The following is a 22364-nucleotide window of genomic DNA, read 5'->3' as shown; positions in this document are numbered from 1 at the left end:
TCAGGGCTTCTATGCCCTTTTGTCAAGGTATCAAAAGTTAAAAAGCTTACACACTTACCTTTATACCACCCAAGTGAACTGCTGCACCCCCGGAGTCGCCCGCGTCTGCATGCTGCAGGGCGCGTCTCCCTCTGATGACGTATTCTCAGCCGGCTGACTGCAGTTTCCATGGTAACGGGACGCAGCCCAGCTGGACCGCATCACTGGTGCAAACAACAAATAATTAATATATAATATATAAGTAATTTTGTATACTTCTCCACTGTGAGGGTTCTTAAACGTTGTCACTGTTATCATGTTCTGCAGGTGGTGCATTTGAGACACTTGTAGCAGCCTGGAGGTTTTGAAGAAAACAAGTTCTATTTGGCTTTGCTTGGTTTATTCCTGTTATGTCCATCCGGACTGTTAAGTCCTTGATGCTATGACCTCTCAAATGGCACACCATCGGTCATTGTCCTTTGAAACATGTTAGTTCTTTGTCTGATGCGATAATCGGCCAAAGTGCCTTACTGGAATGTTGTATCACCGGACTGGATGTTGAAAATTTATTTTTCCAGGGTATTACTGTATCTCTCTTTTTTGATGTAGTTTGTAGCAAAGATGTTCGTGATAGTAGCAAGACCTCCTCTTTCTGTTTCAGTAATTTCAAATTGTAGCCTCTCTTTCCGAGTTTAGTAACCATTTGGTCTATAGCTTGCTCAACTTCTGTAGAGTCACTCTTTATTCTGGCCACCCTCATCATCTGTGATTTAGGGAGGCCTCGTTTTAATGACTGTGGATGATGGCTTGCAGCATGTAAGAGGTGATTTTTGTCTGTTTGTTTTGTATAGACATTTGTAATGATATTGCCATTCTGTAGTGTAATTATTACATCCATATAGTTGAGAGTCTAGGCTATACTGATACGTTAATCTGATCGGTGATGCTCTTGTATTAATAGAGGACATCAAATTAATGAAGGCCTGTTCACCACCTGTCCAAAACATAAACAAATCGTTTATGTAGCGACAAAAAAACAAAATGTTTCAATACCTCTGGATCACTGAAGAACATCTTTCTCCTCCTGCAGCATGTATATGTTGGCATATGTCGGAGCCACGTTACTGCCCATGGCGCAGTCCGACTGTTGAAGATAAAATGCGCCGTCATATAAAAAGTAATTGCGGGTCAATATTAATTCCAAAAGAATTAATAGTAGGTTCAAATCCAATTCCTGTATTTTTTTTCTTTATTGCAAAATCCTGTACCGCTTTTAAACCCTCCAGTGTACAGGTTGCACACATCCATCACACATATGATCATGCTTTCCAGGACCGTCTTATTTTGTCCAGACATAATAAAAATGAGGTAGTATCCTTAAGAAAAGTGTTCTGCGTCAATAGGTACAGCTGCAGAATATATCCAGTAACTGAGGAATCGGTTGATATAATGAGGTACGTGCCGAGCTTATGGGGCAGCCTGGTGGATTTACCAGGGACTTTTGTATTTTGGGAACTGTGTATAAAACCAGTACTACCGGATTGTCTCATGTCAAAGCTGTCATATATATATATATATATATATATATATATCTCAACAAAGTGTCCCCACTGTGCACTTAAATTGTTATAGAGATTTTATCCGAGATATATCAGAAAATATAATAAACAGCTGCACCTATCACATAATATCCCTGTTAGACGGATATACAACAAAAGGTAATCAAAAAGGAAATGAAAGGGCGCTGCACAAATAAATACTATTAAAAAAGAGGTTTATAAAACCAAGTAATAAAATAGAAAACAGAAATGATGAATATGGCAATCTAATTAATCAATCGATCAGTCCCAAATGAAAGGATGAATAAGAGACTTCTTCAAGAAAATTCTTTTGTTGGTCTTTCCAGCTTGGAAATGAAGTATGAAGTGGCGAATACCAAGATGTTCACTTATTCCTTGTGGTTTCACTGCAAAATACCCTTACACCAAGAGACACCCAGATATAACAGGCCACAAGGCCCACTATTAGTAATAGATAAAATATTTTAAGATCACAATTTGTTTAAAAAGTAAATATTTATTTCATATAAAAAATAGAAAGTAGATTCTAACAGAGATTGCTTACATCAAATGTTATTCATATACAATGTTGAAACCCAACACGTTTCGTCCAAAAGAGGACTTCATCGGGGGTATATCATTATAACATTGAACCATCGATCTAAGCTTTGTAACTAGAAAGAAGTTACAGCCCAATGGTCAGGGGATCAAAGCTTTTAGTAGCAGGATGAAAAACACTCTCAGCTTGGTGCCAAAATTTTGGTCTGCAGTGGAAAATGCTCATTTGCAATGATGCATTTGCACCTTCAATCACCAGCTTCTGTTAAACTCTGCTAGCTCAGCACACATACTGTAAATGAGACAAATTAATGTCATAGTTTAGGAGTCATTGCATTTTAACACCATACTTATGTACCCAACATTAATGCTGCGGATATTGTGGAGAAGGACCTTTTTATGGATGCAAATGTGAGTTCAGCTTGCTTTTGTCATTAATGTTTCATACACCTAAACCTTCCTCGACAAATGCTCTCTAGAATTTTTAAAACTGCATCAAAATCCATCCAGTGGTTCTTGAAATTAGCCTAAACAAACAGATGCCTATCATCAGGGACTTTAATTTATACTATATATAGATATTCTGTGGTACATTATATTGTTACAGTAATAATTTTGTGAAATGCTTACAGTCCACTTTTGCAATCTGTGGTACTCCACCCAGTTTTGTGGAAGTATGTCCTGCAAGCCATGGGCTTACAGAAGTTCAAGAGCAGCCCGTTGCATACATCTTCCCTACTGAGTCTATGCTTTATTAAGAATAGAATGTGTGTGACATCTAGTGGACAAAACCTAGTCACTAACCTGCTCACACTAGTGGGCAAACATTTCTGACATGGTCCTTTTTTTTGTGGCTTGTAAGCAGCTATTGTCACTAAAACAAATTATATCACCACAGCCTTTTACAGTTTCTCTGGGTAAACTCTTCTTTCTTTCAGACATTTTGTAACTTTACCCTGCCATCAATATCTTATACCTACCCAGAATCCCCCAGCCTCTTCATTAGTGGGAGCTTAGATTCCTCAATCAATTAGGGTTACTATAGGTCAGCACAATGTGTATCTGATATCTTCCATTCTCATGTGCCATCTACTTTTACATTCCAATAGTTATTTTTAGTACTGGGTGAAGAAGTATTCTAATGTAATCAGGAGGGGATACAATTGTCAGCATTTGATGTAATAAAATGTATTGTTAGATATTACCTGTACTGTATTATTTGAGAGGCTTTGTAATTGTTGCTGTAAATATCTACATAGTTTAGCCTTCTCTCTGTAATAATATATTTTCACAAACATGCCAAACCATTATGCACCAAGGCAGAATGATTTCAATCTTTTGTATCTCACTTACACTACAGAAACAGAGGTGGTCTTTTAGGCTTTCCAGTTCATTATATAGATCCAAAACAATCCTATAAGCAATGTTATCTTACGAAAAATGTTCTTGGCTTCCTAAACACACACACACAACCCTGTTTTCTATTTATTATCTCATATGTTTTACCACATTATAAAAAAAGCCTACTTGTCATGTGGTTCTTCTTATTTATAACATTAAACAATTTAAAGGATGTGTTTTATAAAAAATATATATATTTTTCCCTCACCCTATTCATCAGATTTTCACACTGTTGCATGGCAACATGTAAACTTTGAGATACTTGGTTTCATAGTAGAACATCTCTGTGTTGCCATGGCAACCTTCTGTTAGTTTCTATTTTATAACAGGTACTAAGTCCTATTGCAGTGCTGAGGGCATCTTGGTGTTTCCATTTCTCCAATAGTTTAATTATCTTGTGTTTGGGCTCCCTCTAGTGATGGCTTATGGTTATCTGGATTTGGAAGGAACATGACATCTGTTACACTACCTTTTTGATATTTTGTGTAATGGCACTACCAACTCATAGGGCTCTATTCAATTCAGTGCGATGCACAGTACAGTGATTCTTCCCTGTGCTGTAGGTGATTATACTAGTAAGGCCACTATTCCGAGCTCTATAAATTGGACAAAGACCAATATTTTGCCATTCGAGCAATCCATTTCGTACACCTTGGCTTCATATAGTAATATTCCAAAAATACTTTTACAACTTCAATATATTCCTTTTTATTTATTTTATCTATTATATTATCCTTGGAGCTATTTGTATCAGTACACACAGTCCCTGCTTATGTTTAGTCCTTTCACGGTTTGCTTTCTCATGCTGTAAACTCCTCTTGGCTCCAGTCTGGATGGGGATATGAAGGGGAGCACAGAAGATCCCACGGACACGTCTTAATTTGTCATACAAATCTTTATTAAAGCTTTGATAAAGATTTGTATGACAAATATAAATGTGTCAGCATGATTTATCCATCTGAGAAAGTGGACAGGTAAAGGTATGCTTCCCAGTACAATGCCTTATTGACCCTTTACTCCAATGGTTTCTTTCTATTCTTTTTGGGTATTCAATATCTATATCATGGGAACTACAGTATGTTTGGTAGAAGATTCCAGTGTATTGTTGTGCAGTCCGTGGAAATGATCTTGTGATTGGCATTATTTCTACTAAATGAGTAAGAGCACAGACATAATGGGTGAAAACCTTCCTTCTGAGTGTTTGTTTTGGACCTACCATTTTTCTTTTGTTAGAAGGGACTTGCACTTTATAATATTGGAGTACCTTTTTTCTTCACACTGGTGGTGGTATAATCAAACAAATTGAGTACTACAATATGGGAGGTATCCAATTACCCGCGGTAAATTATCTCGCCTGGGGCTATCCAACTAGCCCCAAAGTCGGCCTGACACCGGCACTTATCGAGATTTTTTTCGGGACCTGATGTGTCCCGAACAAGAATCCACGTTAACTGCCGTTTTTTTTACCTGAAAAAAGGCGAAAACACATAGGTTCACGAGCTTATGTGTTTTTGGGAGAACTATCCTATTATTTCGACCGAAATAATAGAATAGGGCGAAAACAAACTTCGGCAAAAATCGGGGATAATCGGCAATAAATCCATGTTTTTTGACGATCGCGGGTGTCAATTAGTGCCCGAACAATGTTTGTGGCTAATTGGATACCACTCTGATTCCCTGTATTTCCTTTTTTATGTTGATGGATGGAATGAGAGTCTCGCATGAATATTGAACCATGAAACAGAGGAACCGTTCTACTATATTGTGGGGCAGATCTATGAAGCTCTGGAAAGCTATAGGAGCAGAGTGGCTGGTCATTTATCACACTGCACTTGATTATTTTACAGAGCTTTATACATCTTCCCCTGTGTGCCTTGTGTTATATAATTTGGTTCTGTGGGTTTTTTAGTGGATCCTGTTATTTAGGCATTATTGTTATTAAGAGTGCACTCTTTTCACCCAACATTTCTCCTATATTATCATCCCAACTTTTTGACAGATTAACGCGAGCCTGCTCTACACAGATCATATTATATACTCGGATAGGCTAGGTTTAAAGTTTTATAAAACAGATCCTGCCTGGTGTAGTCCTTGACCCAGGTAGCTTATTCCATTTAATCGTGAGCTGCCCAGCAACACAAGGTATTTGGAACCAAGTAATTTGGCTTCTGTATGACTCTATGGGAATCTTGATTGCCTTATACCTTCTGGATTGTTTATTGGGAATTGTAGTCTCTCTTAGTTACAGAGCAAATACTTCCCATGAAGTCCCAAACCGGAGGCAATGGTTTATCTTGGTAAATTCAACCAAGGTGTGTCTACTCCAGATATAGCTGGCCAGATAAATTTGGTGAAGTATACTATAGAACCATTAACTAACTAATATGATTATAATGTCGTCTTTTCATTGTAACATACTTGCTCTGTAACATTTGTTCCAATTACACTTTTCTTTTCAATGTTTGCTTATTTTTTTTTAGAAATATATGTATTCATTTGAAACCTTCATGTTTAGGTATAAAGTAAAATGGTTTTATGCTATTATATCTGGTATCAGGTGGAATGTTTAACAACTGGTGAATTATTTTGTTTTTCCAACAGTAATTATCTACATGGATCCATAAGGCATGTTCCATCTATGGACTCCATCTCAAGTTCAGTGGAGGCTCTTCATATTCGTCCTCCTTCTACCATAATGTTGGAGACTATGTTCCAGGTAGGAGATATGAATTATATTTTTTTTCACAAAAATATTAGGGCTTTTTCTCTGCCGACCTCCTTACCAGGACCTGGGCCCTATTTAACAAGGAACCTTAATACCAGTGGCTTATTTAGTTTAGTATCACATAATACGAATATGCCACGTATTCAACTTTACTTATTGCTTCAGCAAGGTTTAGCGACACCACCCTCGTTGTCGGCATTCTCAGTTTAGTTGTTGGCAGCCTATTGCTGCCAGCAACGAGCTGCTGTGTCATGTGCAACAGCCAGTCTAGACATGTGTATGACACTTTCACACGGAGGGGACACAGCAAAGCCTGAAAGGCTTACCTGAAGCTGGAAATGCTATTGCTGGGTCGTCAATGGCAGCAATGGGGGACCGTATGGCTCTTGCCATCTATAGCAAGTGCCAAAGGAGTTATGTATTTTTGTTAAATGGGGCCCTTTATTTTTTTTATTCAACATTCAAATCTTGAAGAAAACACCTGGGCAAACTTCAGAATGTGACATGGTTGATTATGCAGGGGAATAACTTAATTGGCTATTAGCTAGATAGTACAGGCACATACCACTTCAACAGCACGGGAAATTTTAGATGTGTATATTACTAGTGACTGTTGCGGGCTTGTCCATTTTTTCTATGAGGTGCAGGGAGTACCTTTAGGGGGAGGCAAAGGCGACATTTTCAGTTTCCATACCAACCTGTGCCTGCAGCACCTCATTTTTCCAAATACATTGACTCCAGGAGGCAGTGCATGGTGACACAGATCAATCAGTGTGAGCTTCCTCCTGCAATCACTGGACGAAGAGCAGATTGAATGACAACAGGAGTGCTCATACTAGTGGAAAGTGGAAGCATCCTCCCTTTACCTCCTCTACGTCATATCAGTCCTGAGGGTATATTTACTAAAGTGCCGGTTTTTAGAAGTGGAGATGTTGCCCATAGCAACCAATCTTATTCTAGCTATTATCTTCTAGAACACAGGTTCTCAAACTCTGTCCTCAGGACACCAAACCGTGCATATTTTCCAAGTCTCCTCACAGAATCACAAGGGAAATAATGACTCCACCTGTGGATCTTCTAAAATGTGTCAGTGAGTAATGAATACATCTGTGCACCTGCTGGGTGACCTTGGAAATGTGACCTGTGTCGGGTCCTGAGGACCGAGTTTGAGAACCACCCTTCTAGAAGGTGCTAGATAAATGTTAAGTAGAATCTGATTGGTTGCTATGGGCTACATCTCAACTTCTAAAAATTTGCACTGTAGTAAATATGCCCCCTAGTGCTCTCTATTCACTCCCTTTGACAGTTGAGTCACTGGTGAGGAAGGGAAGGTGGGAGCATTTTCGGGCAGGGCAGGAAAGAGCATTAAGTGCAATGTTTTTTTTTTTGTTTTTTTTTCCAGAAAACACCCTTAGCTATACCTGCAACTTGAAAATGTTGAGGTTTATCTTTCTATATAAGTTCACCTTTCAAAATAGCAAAAAGTATGAAACTACATGTAGAGTTTCATAATAAAATCTGCAGTTGAAAATGTTTGTTTTTGTTTGTTTTTTTTAGGTTTTACTGTCTTAAACTAAACACAAACAATGTGTAGGAATAACATGGTACCCTAACAAGGCATACCTTTTTTAAAAATCTCAAAAACATATGTGATCAACAGACAGTAAATACTAAGGAAGGGCATTATTTGGAAAAGGGGACTTCCCTCTTGAAAACAAGGCTGAAGTAATTGTGCAGTTTCCAGTATTTGAAGATAGAGTACATTTGGTGATGAGGCACATTTTTATGGTGTTATTGTCTCATGATCATTAAACAAGAATTACTAATGGGCCACATCATATGAAAAGGTGGGGGCTCCTACTTTGAAAAAGATACTCCCCTCTTTGTCTCTGTGTGCCAGGTTAAGTGAACTTCAAACCCCCCCTCCCAATGTCCTCCATTATAGAACGTTTCCTCCCTCTGTCTTCCGTTATAGAAACTTTTTCTGTAGTGTAGTGGAGCGCTATTTTAGTGTGTCCTGCTCTGGTAATTTTTTTTTATTTATTTCCCTGCTTCACTGTGGGCGATGTGTAGTTCTTTGCAGTTTTCATGTATATGCATAGGACATTTATTACATTCTAGTATTGACTTTTTTTTTCTTTTCTTTCCTGACTAATCAAGTATATTTATAAAACCTAGAGGGAAATTTAATAACCAGCGACTTCCAAGCATTGGCAGGATTCTGTTGAGTCTGGCCAATGTTTTAAAGTGGCAATCTGTTAAAAGGCAAAAACATTGGGTAGACTCCCTGTGATCTTGCTGATGCCTGCAAGGTTCAGACTTTTACATGCCCACCCTATAGCTTGAATGCACAAAAAGTTAGTTCAACATATCACCAACTATTACTTTCTATACAGGATCCTAAGATGAACAACAATCAACAGGTGTCTCCCTCTAGTGGACCCAGTGGAGATAATGGCACTTTGAAATTAAAGCAGACTAATGATGGCTTTCGGGCTCCACCACCGCAAGTCATGGCTAAGGTAGTTTTCAAATAACATTGGATCCTCAGGGCTATTTCACACAAAAACAAATTTGTCTGTCCGGCAAAAAAAAATACCTTTTTTTTTTTTTTTTTTCAGTTGTTTAATTTCAGTGTAAGTGACAAAATTATGCTAGTGATACAGGCTGATTTACACTCCTCAGCCATAACATTAAAACCACTGACAGGTGAAGTGAAGAACATTTGATTATCTCATTACAATGGTACCTATCACGGGGTGGGATATTGTAGGCAGCAAGCGAATGCTCAGTTCTAGTTGTTGTGATGGAAGCAGGAAAAATGGGCAAGCAAAGTCATGTGAGTGACTTTGACAAGGGTCAAATTGTGATAGCTAAATGACTAGGCTAGGGGATCTCCAAAACGGCAGGGCTTGTGAGGTGTTTCCGGTATGCAGTGGTAAGTACCTACCAAAAGTGGACCAAGGAAGGACAACCAGTGAACTGGCAATAGGGTCATGGGTGCCTAAGGCTCATTGTTGTAAGTGAAGGTTAGCCTGTCTGGTCCTATGAAAAAGTTAATGCAGGCTATGATATAAAGGTGGCAGAACACACAGTGCATTGCAGCTTGCTTCATAACCACAGAACAGTCAGAGTGCCTATGCTGACACCTGTCCATTGCCAAAGGCACCTTCAACGTGCACATGAGCATCAGAACTGGACCATGGAGCAAAGGAAGAAGGTGGCCTGGTCTGATGTGATGCTCTGGGCAATGCTGCGGCTGGAAGCCTTTGGTCCTGGCATTCATGTGGATGTTACTTTGACACGTACCACCTACCTAAACATTGTTCTAGACCCAAGTACACATCTTCATGGCAATTGTATTACCAGACGGCAGTGCCCTCTTTCAGCAGGATAATGCACCCTGTCACACTGCAACAATTTCAATTTCAAACAATGTTCAGGAATGGTTTGAAGAACATGACAAAGAGTTCAAGGTGTTTTAATTTGGCCTCCAAATTCCCCAGATCACAATCCGATTAAGCATCTGTGGGATGTGTTGGAAAAACAAGTCAGAGCCATGGAGGCCCCACCTCGCACCTTACAGGACTTAAAGGATCTGCTGCTAACATCTTGGTGCCCGATACCACAGGAAACACAGTTTTTGTAGACTCTATGCCTCAATGGGTTAGAGCTGTTTTGGTGGAACAAGGGGGACCTACACAATATGAGGCAGGTGGTTGTAATGTTATGGCTGATGGATGTATTTCCTATACTGCAGTGTATCTTACCCCAAATTGTCTACAATGCCTTAACATGACTAGAATCTTTAGTATGTCTGTAATTGTGGTTAGAATATTACTGCACATATTTCATCTGCAATAAAGCTAGATCTCAACCAATTTGTCCACCTATGTAATTAGCCAAATTGTACATTAATCCTTTCATTGGTGCCATACGCAGATCTAGTGGGTTTTTTTCTTAAGTCACTGGGGAGTTTTTTTGTGTGGTTTTTTCATTTTTTTACTTTGTGTGACTACTGTATATTCAGAGATCTCGGTTTTACTATATTCATGAAATATCTTTGCTGACCTTATTTCTCTGCTTTCCTTATGCATTTAGATTTATATTTGCTATTTCAGTTAAAGAGTAGCTGTTGCCCACTGCATTCTGAAATTTATTTTTCTTGGTAGACTTTAGTACTGTGTATTGTGCTTGCCAGTTTCCAAAAGTCCAGCAAATTCTGTAAGAACCGGAAGTATTCTTGGTGCTAATGTTACCTATTCTCATTTATTATTCCAGCCAAAACTAGCACGTGACCACTTGGCGTTGGCTTTAAGTCAAGGTTTGAGTTCGGAAATACAACTTAGCAGGGATTCTCTACACTGTTCCAGTGGGTACAGCACACAGACAACCACCCCATCATGTTCAGAGGACACCATTCCCTCTCATGGTGAGTTATTCCAATGATTCAATTATATTGACGCTTCTCTCTGTGTAGTTATCTAATATAATTCTATTACTAATGTTTATAGAAAACAAATGTACTATATGTAGTCACTGATGTACAAATATCTTCAGTGTAAAGGGAATACACACACAAAACACCAAACTAGAATAAACGCCTTTCCCCGGTGGCTCAGTGCCAAGATATTTTCGCGGGCTGCTGCTGGTGACAGCTGCCTCACTCCTCTCCGGTTAGCTAATTTTGGGACGGGACTGTCTGTATGACCCGTGGCTGCATTGTAATCGTCCCTGCATCATCTGGTCAAGCAGGGCCGGTTCGAGGGCTGTTCCAGTGCGACTGCACCTGGGCACTTGGCTTGTCATAACCCCCAGCCGCCGCCGGCAACAGCCCCGAGGTCCAGGGCAGATGGCACTGTCAGTGTGCCACTGGCCAGCCTGCTCTGCCTCCAGTCTATTTATTTTTTTTTTTTTTTTAAAGAAAGTTTTGTGCTAATGAAAAAATATGGTATATGTGTATTGAATATGGTAGAAAAATTAAAAGGATCAAGACGCCAATTTAATTAGCATATATATTAAGAATAGCAATGCTGCATTACCAATAAAACATTTCATAAAATTCGATTATACCCTGATAATCGCATAATACTAGCAGCAAACCACTTGAATGAAAAGTCTAATACACTATAAAATCCATGTCTGAACCATCGGTGGTAAATATTGTTAGATTTGTATGTCTGTACAGTCTGTCCAAGATAGGAATCTCACCACATCCAAGTAAGTAACAAATAGCAGAGTCCGCTCTTACATTCACAGGTCTCCAGACCTGCAGTAGTGCTCGCCGTCCTCGGCTGCAATGACGCTGCGTGTGTAGTTATAGCTTAGTGTCCAATATTCCAAACTGCTCCACGGGCATGTATCTCATTGTACAATACGAGCTATTTCCACAGTGCCAACACATCCCTGCCTCTCATCGTACTCGATGCGCTGTTCCCACAGTGCCAACATATCCGTGCCTCTCATGCACGCTACACGCTGTTCCCACAATGGCAACAACTCCAAGTACCTTATTGCAAGCTACGCACTGTGCAAACAGTGCCAACGTATCCGTCTACTGTAAAGTACGCTACCAAACTACCACCTCTCAGGAAATCACAGCTATACCCTGTTCGGTGTTTGTCATAGTAATCAAATCCCAAGGCTTCACAGTTACAAGGCAGGATAGATCCATGGATTTATGTATTTACGCCAAACTCTGACCCTTCCATCTAAATGTCGCAAAATAGATTTCCCAGACCAGGCAATGCTTCTAATATTGAACTGTCCAGATTTGGAGCCTGTGCTCGCTGCCGTCTGTTTCCTGATCTTAGCTGACAGGAATGGAAACTGGTGTTTGTCTACTGCTCATTCACTTCAAGTTTCACAGTAACTCAAATAACACATGATTATTTGAGTTACTGTTGCCTTCCTATTGGCTTAGACTTAGACGTCACCTGGCAATTTGCTTCTGACCTCAATTTTTCTATACCTGGATGTTTTTGTTTTGCTCTTTATTCTCAAATTTATAGATACTTTTTGTGTGTGAAATTCCTGGCAAAACAGTTTCTGAGCTGCCCGAACCACCAACATTCATTCCACAGTCAGTCACTTGGATCATATTTCTTCTCTGTTCTGGTGATTGATTTCATGAACTGAACTTCTTGACAATGTTAGCATGGGTTGTATTGAATTGCTGCCACTGATTTAGCTGGGTATATATTTGCATTAACCAGCATGTGTATAGGTGTACCTAATATTGTGTCCGCTGTGCATAAGTGCTCAATTTGGAATTGAATACAACCATTTAAAGGAGGCCACTCTCACTTGTTTAAGAAGGTTGAGCGTTGTAGGAAATTGCACCAGAGATGCTATTAGCACTCCTCTTGATGATGATAAAAGTATAGCTCTTTGTGTCTTCATAATATCTTGGAATCTCTACCACCATTGTAAAACTACCATAACCATAAACCCAACATTCAATAGAAAACACTCATTTTTCTTGTATTTTTTGGAGGTGTGGTGGGTTTGGCTTTTTTATTTTGTTTTTAGATAGAATTACCTTTGGCATGCTACCTATATCTTTCCAGTTTGTTAACCCTACAGTTATGGAAAAAGTTAATACAAATATTAGATTTATTTTAGCAGCCACCGGTTAGTCTATCTATTGCACAGAGTACAGTGATTTACCAGGAGAGGTACAAATCTCCATGTCATAAAGCAGAATGGTTTTGTTTAGAAGGGTAGTAATCTTGGCAAATACCATTTTTTAAACATCTACTTTATAAGTTCCTTGGTTCTCTCTCAACCAACATATGTGCATTCTTTCCACAGCCTTAAAGAAGGACCCCTCTCTTTTTGGTAAGAATATGCTTTTTAATTAGATTGGACTAGGCTGTTCCAATCATATATAATATATAATATGATGGTGTGCCTGTCACATGCAATATTGTTGTGTTCCTAGAAATAGTTTTACAGTATAGTGAACTCGGCCATCCATACTCCTTCCAACAAGGTTTGTTTTTATTATATATTCTACAGACATGTTAATTTTGCGTTGTTGGGTGGAATTGTTGACAAGTGCTCTTACAAAAGTTTAAATATCATGCAGACACTTTCCAGCTTTCCATCATTCAACATGTTGATTAATTGTAATCTCTTAAACAGCTTCTGTCCTCTCTGAGCAGTGTGGTATATCCATATTGCCAATTCATCCCTATTAAATTGAAATAGATTTGTTGTGATTTATGCTAGTTTTTTAGTTGAGCTTTGCTACCCAAGCTGTTGTCCCTCCTGCTTTCACTGCATACTATTGAAATCTGCTATTTTACAGGTGATCATTTGTAAATACTACAATTTGTATTACACTCCTTCCGAGTTGTCACCCGTGTCGCAGCATGTCTTTATGCCTATGATTTTCTTTTTGTCTTATTTTAAGCGTCGATTATGGCCAAATTAGCAGACCAACTTAATTGGTACTTCTACTGATTACACATGGGAATGTGCTGTTTGTAATGTTAACTTTGCATTTTCTACTGATAAAATGAGCAGGTCTTATAACAAATTATGTATGAGCTGCTCATACCTAAAGAAAAATTAATGCAATACATTCTGCATGTCCTTCTTCCACCCCTAACCCAGTCTAATATCTTCCATACATTTGTAATTCTATTTAGAAGCATCCCCATTTATTCTTGCATACTATTTCAGCATTTTTCTTCATGAAAATACAATTTCAGATGTTATTTATATTAAATAAGATTGTAGGGAATGCATCATAAAAAGGAGTATTTGTTCTCCTACGCCCAGGGATTCAGTAATTCTTTTAAATATTACAGGAAATACTTTATAACTCTGCCATTCATGCCAGCTGTCTCCAATGTGATTGACTTATGTTTGTCGGAGCATGTGGGTATGGCATGCTTATGTCAAAGTAGGTTGACATTGGACATGTCCTTTCTTTTCCTGTCATGGTACTTTGCCCCTCCTATTTCCGAACACAATGGTTAAATTTTTGTTGTTGAACGGACACATTTTGTGGTATTACAAGCGCCTTTGGTGGCACTGAGGAAAGACTATTAAGGTAGTATTTTATTGTCCTATGATGCGACATAGCTCTCCTGTGTTCTACAGCTGTATACAGTTACCAGCTTTATGTCTTACCCCGGGGCAATGAAAGTAAAGCCACTTACACAGTAGACGATATGTCACCCGATCCGACGGACCGGACAACATATTGTCCGCATTGGCCAGTGTGTACCGGCTATGTGGCTGACTATGCGTGCTCCAACGTGTCGTCTGCTACATCGTCCGTCGGACCTGCATTTGTCAGCGATGGCCATGCTGCCGAATAGAGCATGGCCGTCGCTCCCGGCATCTGCAAGCACTTGCCGATGCCAGGTCCCGTCGTCAGCGAGATCGTGCTGGGTACACATCGTTTAGCGTGTACCCAGCATAAGCGTCTGCCTGATGCTATACAGTGGTGTGCAGTTTAATTGGTATAAAGCTTGTTTTGCTGATTTAAGTTTATTTAATACTTAAAAACCTTGGTGGCTTTGCGATAAGGTTTAAGCTGTTTTGAAAACCCTACATTTACTCACTCACAGCAAGCAGAGTCAGCAATATTATAAACAGACATTGTGTGCTTTTTAAAAGAAACCGTTTTAGTTTTTTTTTCATACATAACAAAGAATAAACAGAATTTTTTTTAAAGCAGAATAATGTTCACTTGACAAAATCTGGCTTTTACTCACGTAAACATTTGTGAAACATAAACCAACACAACCACAAACAGTGCTCCAGTTGTCAGACAGAAGAGGGTCAATTTAGCGGTTAGGCCACCCCTGATCAGTCCTATGGGAACCATAATCCCGTTTCAGAACTGTCAGCATGAACACTCTTTGCACTCCCGAGCTTCCCTCTTTTATGCCCATTACAGTCCCCCCCAGTAATGGATATTGGAAGAGAAATAGAAAATGTTCTTGTCCTCATTGGTACCCCTTATCTCCTGAGCTGGGGAAACGTTAAGTCCTGTTCCACATTTACTACAGCACCTTCTGCCGCGGAAGTTCTGCAAAGTGTAATGATCAATATCGATATGATCTTTGCGCAGTAAAGAAAATAATTGCATCACATACTGTACTGTGATATGGCAGTCCTATGAGTGCTTTTCATTCATGCTGCCTGTCTTGTCACAGAAGCTAATAAATAAAAGGCCTGCACTCCCAATACACCCATTGGCCCCTCTATCTCCTGTTTCATCACACATCAATGAATGTGATAATGAGGGTAATTTCATAAAAACGCTGAATGACTCACTCTATTGAAATAAAGGTGATGTGTACATCTAATTAAGGTATTGCTTGGTACCAATTTATTTGTTAACTTTTATTCCCTTTTAAGTATTATTGAATTGATTTTGTAATTTAGCTTATCTGGTGCCATTTCAGTGTGTAACTTCCGCCTCTCTGTTTAGTTGCAGACTATGACTATATATCACTGCATGGAGAACAAGGAGAAACGGACCAACTGGATTTTGACAAGTCATCCACAATTCCCAGAAATAGCGACATAAGCCAGAACTACAGAAAAATGTTCCAGGCCAAGAGACCTGCTTCAACCGTCAGTCTATTAGCTGAGCCGGACCCACTCGTCCGATCACCATACATCGCAACCATAAAGAGGAAGCCCTCCAACAAGCCCACTATAAGGAGAGGCACAATAAGTGGAGTTCCAATTCCCATCCGAACACCTGTGGTGCCCATTAAAACCCCCACTTTTCCAGAAGCTCCTACAAGCGCATTTGGTGAAAGGACAAACAGTGAATATTTCTCCTATATCCAGGATCCTAGATCAGATATCTCGCAAATGAAGCAAGGCCTTTGTTCCTCAGCTCAGAGTCTCAGCGCTATACAAACAACATATTGTGCCTTTATACCTAAGCAATCATACATCTATTCTCAAAGAATCAATCCACAACCCTTGAGTCCACAAAAAGTGTTTGCAAACAGCGCTGGTGCAGTACCTAGCACCCCAACCTATGATACATCTGCCCCAAGCGATGGGCAGATTGCGAGTGGTGTGGAAAACATGAACGTTGGCAATACAGAGTCCCAGGACGATATGCTGTCAATGATTAGACGCGGAGTGAGACTTAGAAAAACAATCAGCAATGATAGATCAGCTCCTCAAATCAAATAAGGCCGTTTCTATGGACAACCCTATGCTTTACACTTGCCTTTTATTTGCTTCAGTTAAAGAAAATATTTTTATTATCATTATTATAAAGACTTAATAAGATGTACACTTTTGAATTCCCATTGTTTATTGCCATTGGCTCAGCTAGCTGCCACTTACACAGTAGCTTTGTTAGCTATCAATCTTTTAATTTTTAGGGGATTTTTTTTTTTATTGTGTGCTTTTTATTATGTGCTATGCATTAGATTTCTTTTGATTTCGATCAGGTTATTTTTTTTATTTTTTTTTTGTCAGTTCAGGCTGGTGCTTTGATGGCAGAGTTCCTTGATCCAGATAAAGCAGTGTATACATGTTTTGTCTCTGCTCAAACAGAAGTTTTTCCAAATATTAGGGCATTTTTCAGTAATGTCAGAAGTCTTAAAGGGTGTCTACATCCAGAAATCAAACTGTAACAAACAATTCAATGTAACTGCTAATATTTAATTATTCGCATCTCCTCTTTTCATCTTTAGTCATGACTTTTGCAGAGCTGGTTTCCTACAGCCTTGTTTTAACAGATTGGTAACTATGCATAGATGAGCATGGGAACCTTCCTGATGTGCCATCATTTCATGCCGTGCCTCCTTTCCTCCTGCTTAAGCCTTATGCTAGGCTGTATTTACCACACTCACTATATTGTTCTGTACTGTGCATTGTGAGCACTGCAGTATTTTAGCCCAAATTATATAATGAGGATAATGCACTGCTGTTTATTGTATTGTCCACAGGGCAAACCTTGAATATACTTCTAAAAATATCAACTCCCGAACATTTAAAGGTTTTTGTGGAATTTATATTTGCAAACTAATAGCTTGTTATCATATGAGGTTAGTACAGTGCATCCCAGAAGTTTTTTATGTTTGCACATAGATACTTTATAGAACATAATTATTTATTTGAAAAAAGTTGATTTATTTGTATTTAACAGACATGCAGGGTCTACAGTACTTCAAATGATTATCTTTATGCATCACACTGGGTGCATTCACACCATTTGTTTCATATATTGAAACTGTGAAACTGATGGCACTATTTTGCACTGTTACATTCACGTAAGCTTCTTTTTTGCTTGAAGTTCCGCATGCATTTTAAATTATTCACATCTTTGGCCATTAGGTGCGTAAAATAAAAATGCATTGATAGTGCATTTAATAAGACATAGCGGAGTAGCATTCAGAGGTAACATTAACATTTATTACAATGGAGATGGCAAACTTCTGTCTCTTCAGTGGTTAGGATAAACTTTTCACATTTTCTGCCTGCCAGATATATTTTACTAGAGAGAGCAGTATGTTACATTGGATAAAGGAGAATTTGGGAGCAGCCCTGTAAAGACTATGCACTATCCCGCCATCAGTATTGTAGTGGCATGTTAGAGGTGAGTTTTATGAATCTATATATGTGTGTGTATATGTAAAGATATTCATAGAAAGGGTTGGCATAGTAGCAAATTTATTTTGGTTAATGTGCATTTTGAGGCTGTAATAGCATTCTATAAAAACCAATGATCTTTGCAAGAGTTTTTGCCCAATTACCTGTCCATAACTGAGATATGCACCAAGACTGTGCATAAGTTTATATGTTGAGAGAAATGTCACATGTTCATTCTAACTGTCATATTCCAATCTGAGCGATAATGTCACATTTTACTAATCCCCATTTAAATTTTATTTTAGCTGTACTGTCCATTTTTAGAAAGTTTGGGCTAAACTTCCAGTGCAGGAATAGAAGACTAAACCTCAAATAGGTACATAGTCAGATTATCAAGACAAACCTACATTTAGTATACATATTCACATCAAGTTATTGTAAGGCCATACTCAATTAAACATTTTTGATACACACAGAAAATTGGTTATTAGCAGTTCTATTAGACAATCATGGAGATTTGGTCAACTTATTTATTTCATTTTACCAGAAAGATGAATGTAGCATTGCGTGTGGTGATGTTATCTTGAGCAATCAATATTAGACTGGTTAACTTGCTGTAAAACTACAAGTCTCAGCATGCTTACAAGCTGATCAGTGAGATGATATGCTGGGATTTGCAGTTTCACAAACAGCTGAAGAGCCACAGGTTGACCGGGCTTGCTGTATAAGATCAGACAGGTACCATATGACCAGTGACCCCTTATTGGTGTATGTGAGGTCATCACTGCATCTGTCTTTAAGTTCTGTTTTAAACGGTATCTGTGTGAATGGCCAACTTAAGCACATGTCACTGAAATCTAACGCTGCAGAGCTGGTGCTTCCAATACTAAGCATTTGAAATACTTTGAGGGTTTGATTTCAATTAATTACCCCTCTATACTGGCATTATACAATAACTTCAGTCATCCACTGTAATGAATACAATCTTGACACTTGCTAAACACTACAAGTCCCCCACACCAAACTAAAAGAAAAGCAACAAAATTTAATCTATACATTAGTTATATCTGTAGTTATATAATGTCACATTCAATGAAACAGAGGGTTGCTTACTTGGGCCCACATTTATTAATGATGCACGTGCAATGTTATCTGGGTATGCCAGTACCGCCCATGATCGCTTTGCAAGATGCGATCATAGTTCCAGGATGTATTATACAGCACATGCAGGGAGAGGGGCTTCGAAAGGAGCCCGCCGCTGCGATGTGCCAGAGAGCCGCCACGCATGCGCAGTCCCGCTCAACACACACGTGCGGTGGCCATTGCCAGGGGAGGTTTCCTCCGTAACCCTCCGCCGGCTTATGCGGTGTGTAGCCCATAGGCTACAGATGGCATTAGCTGCGGGGGCCAATATCAGGAATGCATCGCATTTCAGATATTGGTAAATCTGGCAGCATCGCATCCCCTATAGAAACCAATGGGGGATGTGGTTGCAAGCGGGAATGGCGGGATCACAGCAGGTATTGGAGATACCTGCTGCGGTCCCTCCTTAATGCATCTGGCGCATACTAAATATTTGCAGTTAACCCCCGTTTTTTGGGGACATAGCCGCAAATATAGGATGATAAATAGACCCCTTAATATCTAACTACTACCCTTTATACACCCGTTGTCATCTATGCCTCTTGTGCAAAGAGATGTAGTTGGCACTATATGGTCTTTAAAAGGAAGAGGAGTTATTATAATATAAAAATTAAACTGTTCCATCTAAAGATGAAGCATATATAGTAGATGGGTCAGAACCTTTACTTCTGATCCCATATTGTATCTGATATTGATATTCCATTGTCACCTTAATTAACATTGTGCATTGTTCACACACATGCACTGGGAAAATGGGTAGAAACATATGAAGCTAATGCGTTTTCATATGTTGCACTTTTATCATTATAATGTAATGTACTGGTAGGAATAGGTTATAATATCACAGTTTAACATTTTAAGGCCGGTATATAAGTTTTAGAATGTAATGGTGGGAACGAGCCTATAAGAAACCATTGTTTTTAAAACTCATGCGTTTTTTCAGGCGTTAGTGGTTAGAACCAGCAGATAGGTGTGACTGAGCCTTTCAATGAGGAATCTGGCACACATTTCTGAATGTTAATCTAACCAATTACTTCTAAAACTTTGGAGGAGATGTATCAAACCTTCCAAAGAGTGGACAAGCTGAGAAAGTAATCCATAGCAAGCAATCCGCTTTTACCTAGCATTTTATAGAATGCATTTGATAAATGCTAGCTAGAATTTGATTAGTTGCTATGGACAACTTCTCCAATCTTTAAAAGGTTTTACACATCGCGCCCCCCCCCCCCCCCCCTCCCATTTTGCTCTATTTAAAAAGCTTTATTCATGCCCTGCAGAAAAATATGCTTGCATTGATTTTCAGAACAGGTTACATTTTTATATTTGTACTTTGGTAAATTGTTATCTGGAATATTTTTTTGTTTTTGTTGTTTTCCTTTCAAATATCGGTTTATGACTTGTAAATATACTTGTGACTTTCATTGACTTATTTTAAGTATTCCTGCATAGGGAATAGATTCTGTACTACTTTATTTTGGGGTTCCAAGATATTTTACATGATTCTGCATTAAGTTGTTAAGATTGTATTTAACAGCAAAAAAAAAGTTGTGAAAAAAAACCACAACACATCTACTGTAGTTAAACTTTTACTTTGAGGGAAAAGGCTAAATCTTTAATTAAACACAGATGTACAAATATTTCTTTATAGTCTAGAGTAGAGATAATTTTGATTACTTTATAACAAAGTTTGGTAATTCCAAATTAGTTTTTAGATGGTTTTCTTTTTCTTATTTGTGATTTGCCATTAAAAAAAATATATATATAAGAAACTGTACAAAGGAAACTGATTTTAATTGTGCGCTTGAAAAAAGTTTAAATCTGCTGGAGAAAAAAAAAAACCTAGGTAATATTTGTAAAGTAGGGTTTTTTTTATAATTATTATAATGGACTCAGCAGGTCTGGGTTTCCATTTAAAATATTCATCTATATTTTGAGTGCTGTTATAACTGTTTAAATTTGAAGAACAAATCGTCAGGCCATGTCATTGCATTTATGCCATCAATTTAGATGCAAGTACAAAAAAAAATTGTTTTAGCCCATCAGTGCAGTCAAGGCTTTCTTAAAATACATATTTTCATTCTAATGGAGCAAACTATTTATTAAAGTGAGCCTTTTTGAATTTAGACAACCTGGCCACATATAAATCAACAAAACAGAATTCAGAGGATGCTTCTTCCGACATAAACATTGCATTAAAAAAAATAAATGGTGTAGAGAGCACTATTATAGAGAATTACATATTCCATGTACATTTGAAAGGTAGTCAATACAAAATAACATAGTTCCCATTTCATTAAATAAAGACCACATTGAAGTTAGCCATTTGTTAATAATTCAGGATTTGGCACAATTACTATCTGTTTTAATTGGACGTTGTAAATTGTGTATATTTTTGTTTTATTATTTTGTATGAATGTCTTGCAATTTTAGCTTTAAATTAAAGAAGATAAAAAAATGGTGTCTTTCTTCAGTTGCAAATGCACTTGGGTCCCTTTGCTTCAAAATAACCATTAACAGATTACATGCACTATGTTTTATAGTTCAAATAGTCTAGCTGGGGGTGGTGTAAAGTTGGGAGCTTCTGGGAAAATGTCTGTCAGCGGTTTTATTGGCTGCATCAGCAATGTCACCTGTTCCTAGTGAAGTTATAGCTACCTCCTCATGGATACTTATTCAGCTCACAAAATGTCTATCTCTGTGGCATATTTTAATTCCTACAGTTAATGTTACAAGGTTGCCACCCATCACTGTCATTTTACATAAAAATACAAAGTTGTCATCCAGATAATTTTTAATTTATATAAAGTGTTATCTAGCACCATCTGAGAAGCTTGGGACATGCATCATATATCCTCTCCTATGCGGCTGAGTACAGAGGATAAGCAGTGTGTGAAGTGAAGAATCCTTGCCAATATTAAGAAGTGATAAAATAGGCATACTGTAGGGATAACAAAGACCACAACAATGCTATGAGAGGCAATATGCAGTTATAGATGGAATTGTGCTTTTATGTATTTTTTCCTACAAATACTTTTACTCACGCACCCAGGGCTGCCATCAGAAATTATGGGGCCCGGGACTGTCAAAATAGGCAAGGCAACTCCACCCCCGGTGTTTCTGCAACACCAGCCCTGCAGTGTCTCTCCAGTTCCAGCTAGCCCCCCTTCTGTCTCCCCAGCCTACTCCCCCTTCTGTGTCCCCAGCCCAGCCCCACACCTTGTTGCTCCATCCAGGGCAGCCTCCATCCAGATACAAGTCCTTTTCTTCACACGATGCAGATCCTCAGCTGGAGCGGTGTGACATCATGCGCCATCTCCAAAAAAGGACCACAGACTATTCCACTGCAGTCGGCAGTGCCTGTGGGCCGCATCGGGTGTGCCGGTTTGGGCAGCGGGTGGGCCTGTGAGCAGCTG

General features: G+C 38.7%; 1 protein-coding gene across 2 annotated transcripts in view; it reads left to right on the top strand.

The window, feature by feature from the left end:
* The window catches only part of LOC148514993 (protein MTSS 1-like), a 166058-nt gene extending 144670 nt beyond the window's left edge, over nucleotides 1-21388 (top strand). Inside the window, exons 10-14 of one of the 2 annotated variants that reach the window (XM_088480705.1) lie at nucleotides 6099-6213; nucleotides 8619-8744; nucleotides 10504-10654; nucleotides 13036-13062; nucleotides 15677-21388. In XM_088480705.1, the coding sequence (XP_088336831.1) occupies nucleotides 6099-6213; nucleotides 8619-8744; nucleotides 10504-10654; nucleotides 13036-13062; nucleotides 15677-16401 (1144 nt within the window). In that variant the 3' untranslated portion in view covers nucleotides 16402-21388. The remainder of the gene's footprint in view (nucleotides 1-6098; nucleotides 6214-8618; nucleotides 8745-10503; nucleotides 10655-13035; nucleotides 13063-15676) is intronic. The other variant, XM_088480706.1, reaches the window with a different exon arrangement.
* The last annotated feature ends 976 nt before the right edge of the window (nucleotides 21389-22364 follow it).

Source organism: Taudactylus pleione, unplaced genomic scaffold (assembly GCF_031769625.1).
Source record: "Taudactylus pleione unplaced genomic scaffold, aTauple2 ptg000256l, whole genome shotgun sequence".
Classification (NCBI taxonomy): Eukaryota; Metazoa; Chordata; class Amphibia; order Anura; family Myobatrachidae; genus Taudactylus; species Taudactylus pleione.
Note: the sequence above shows the minus strand (reverse complement) of the source record. Positions and strands in the feature narration are given on the sequence as shown.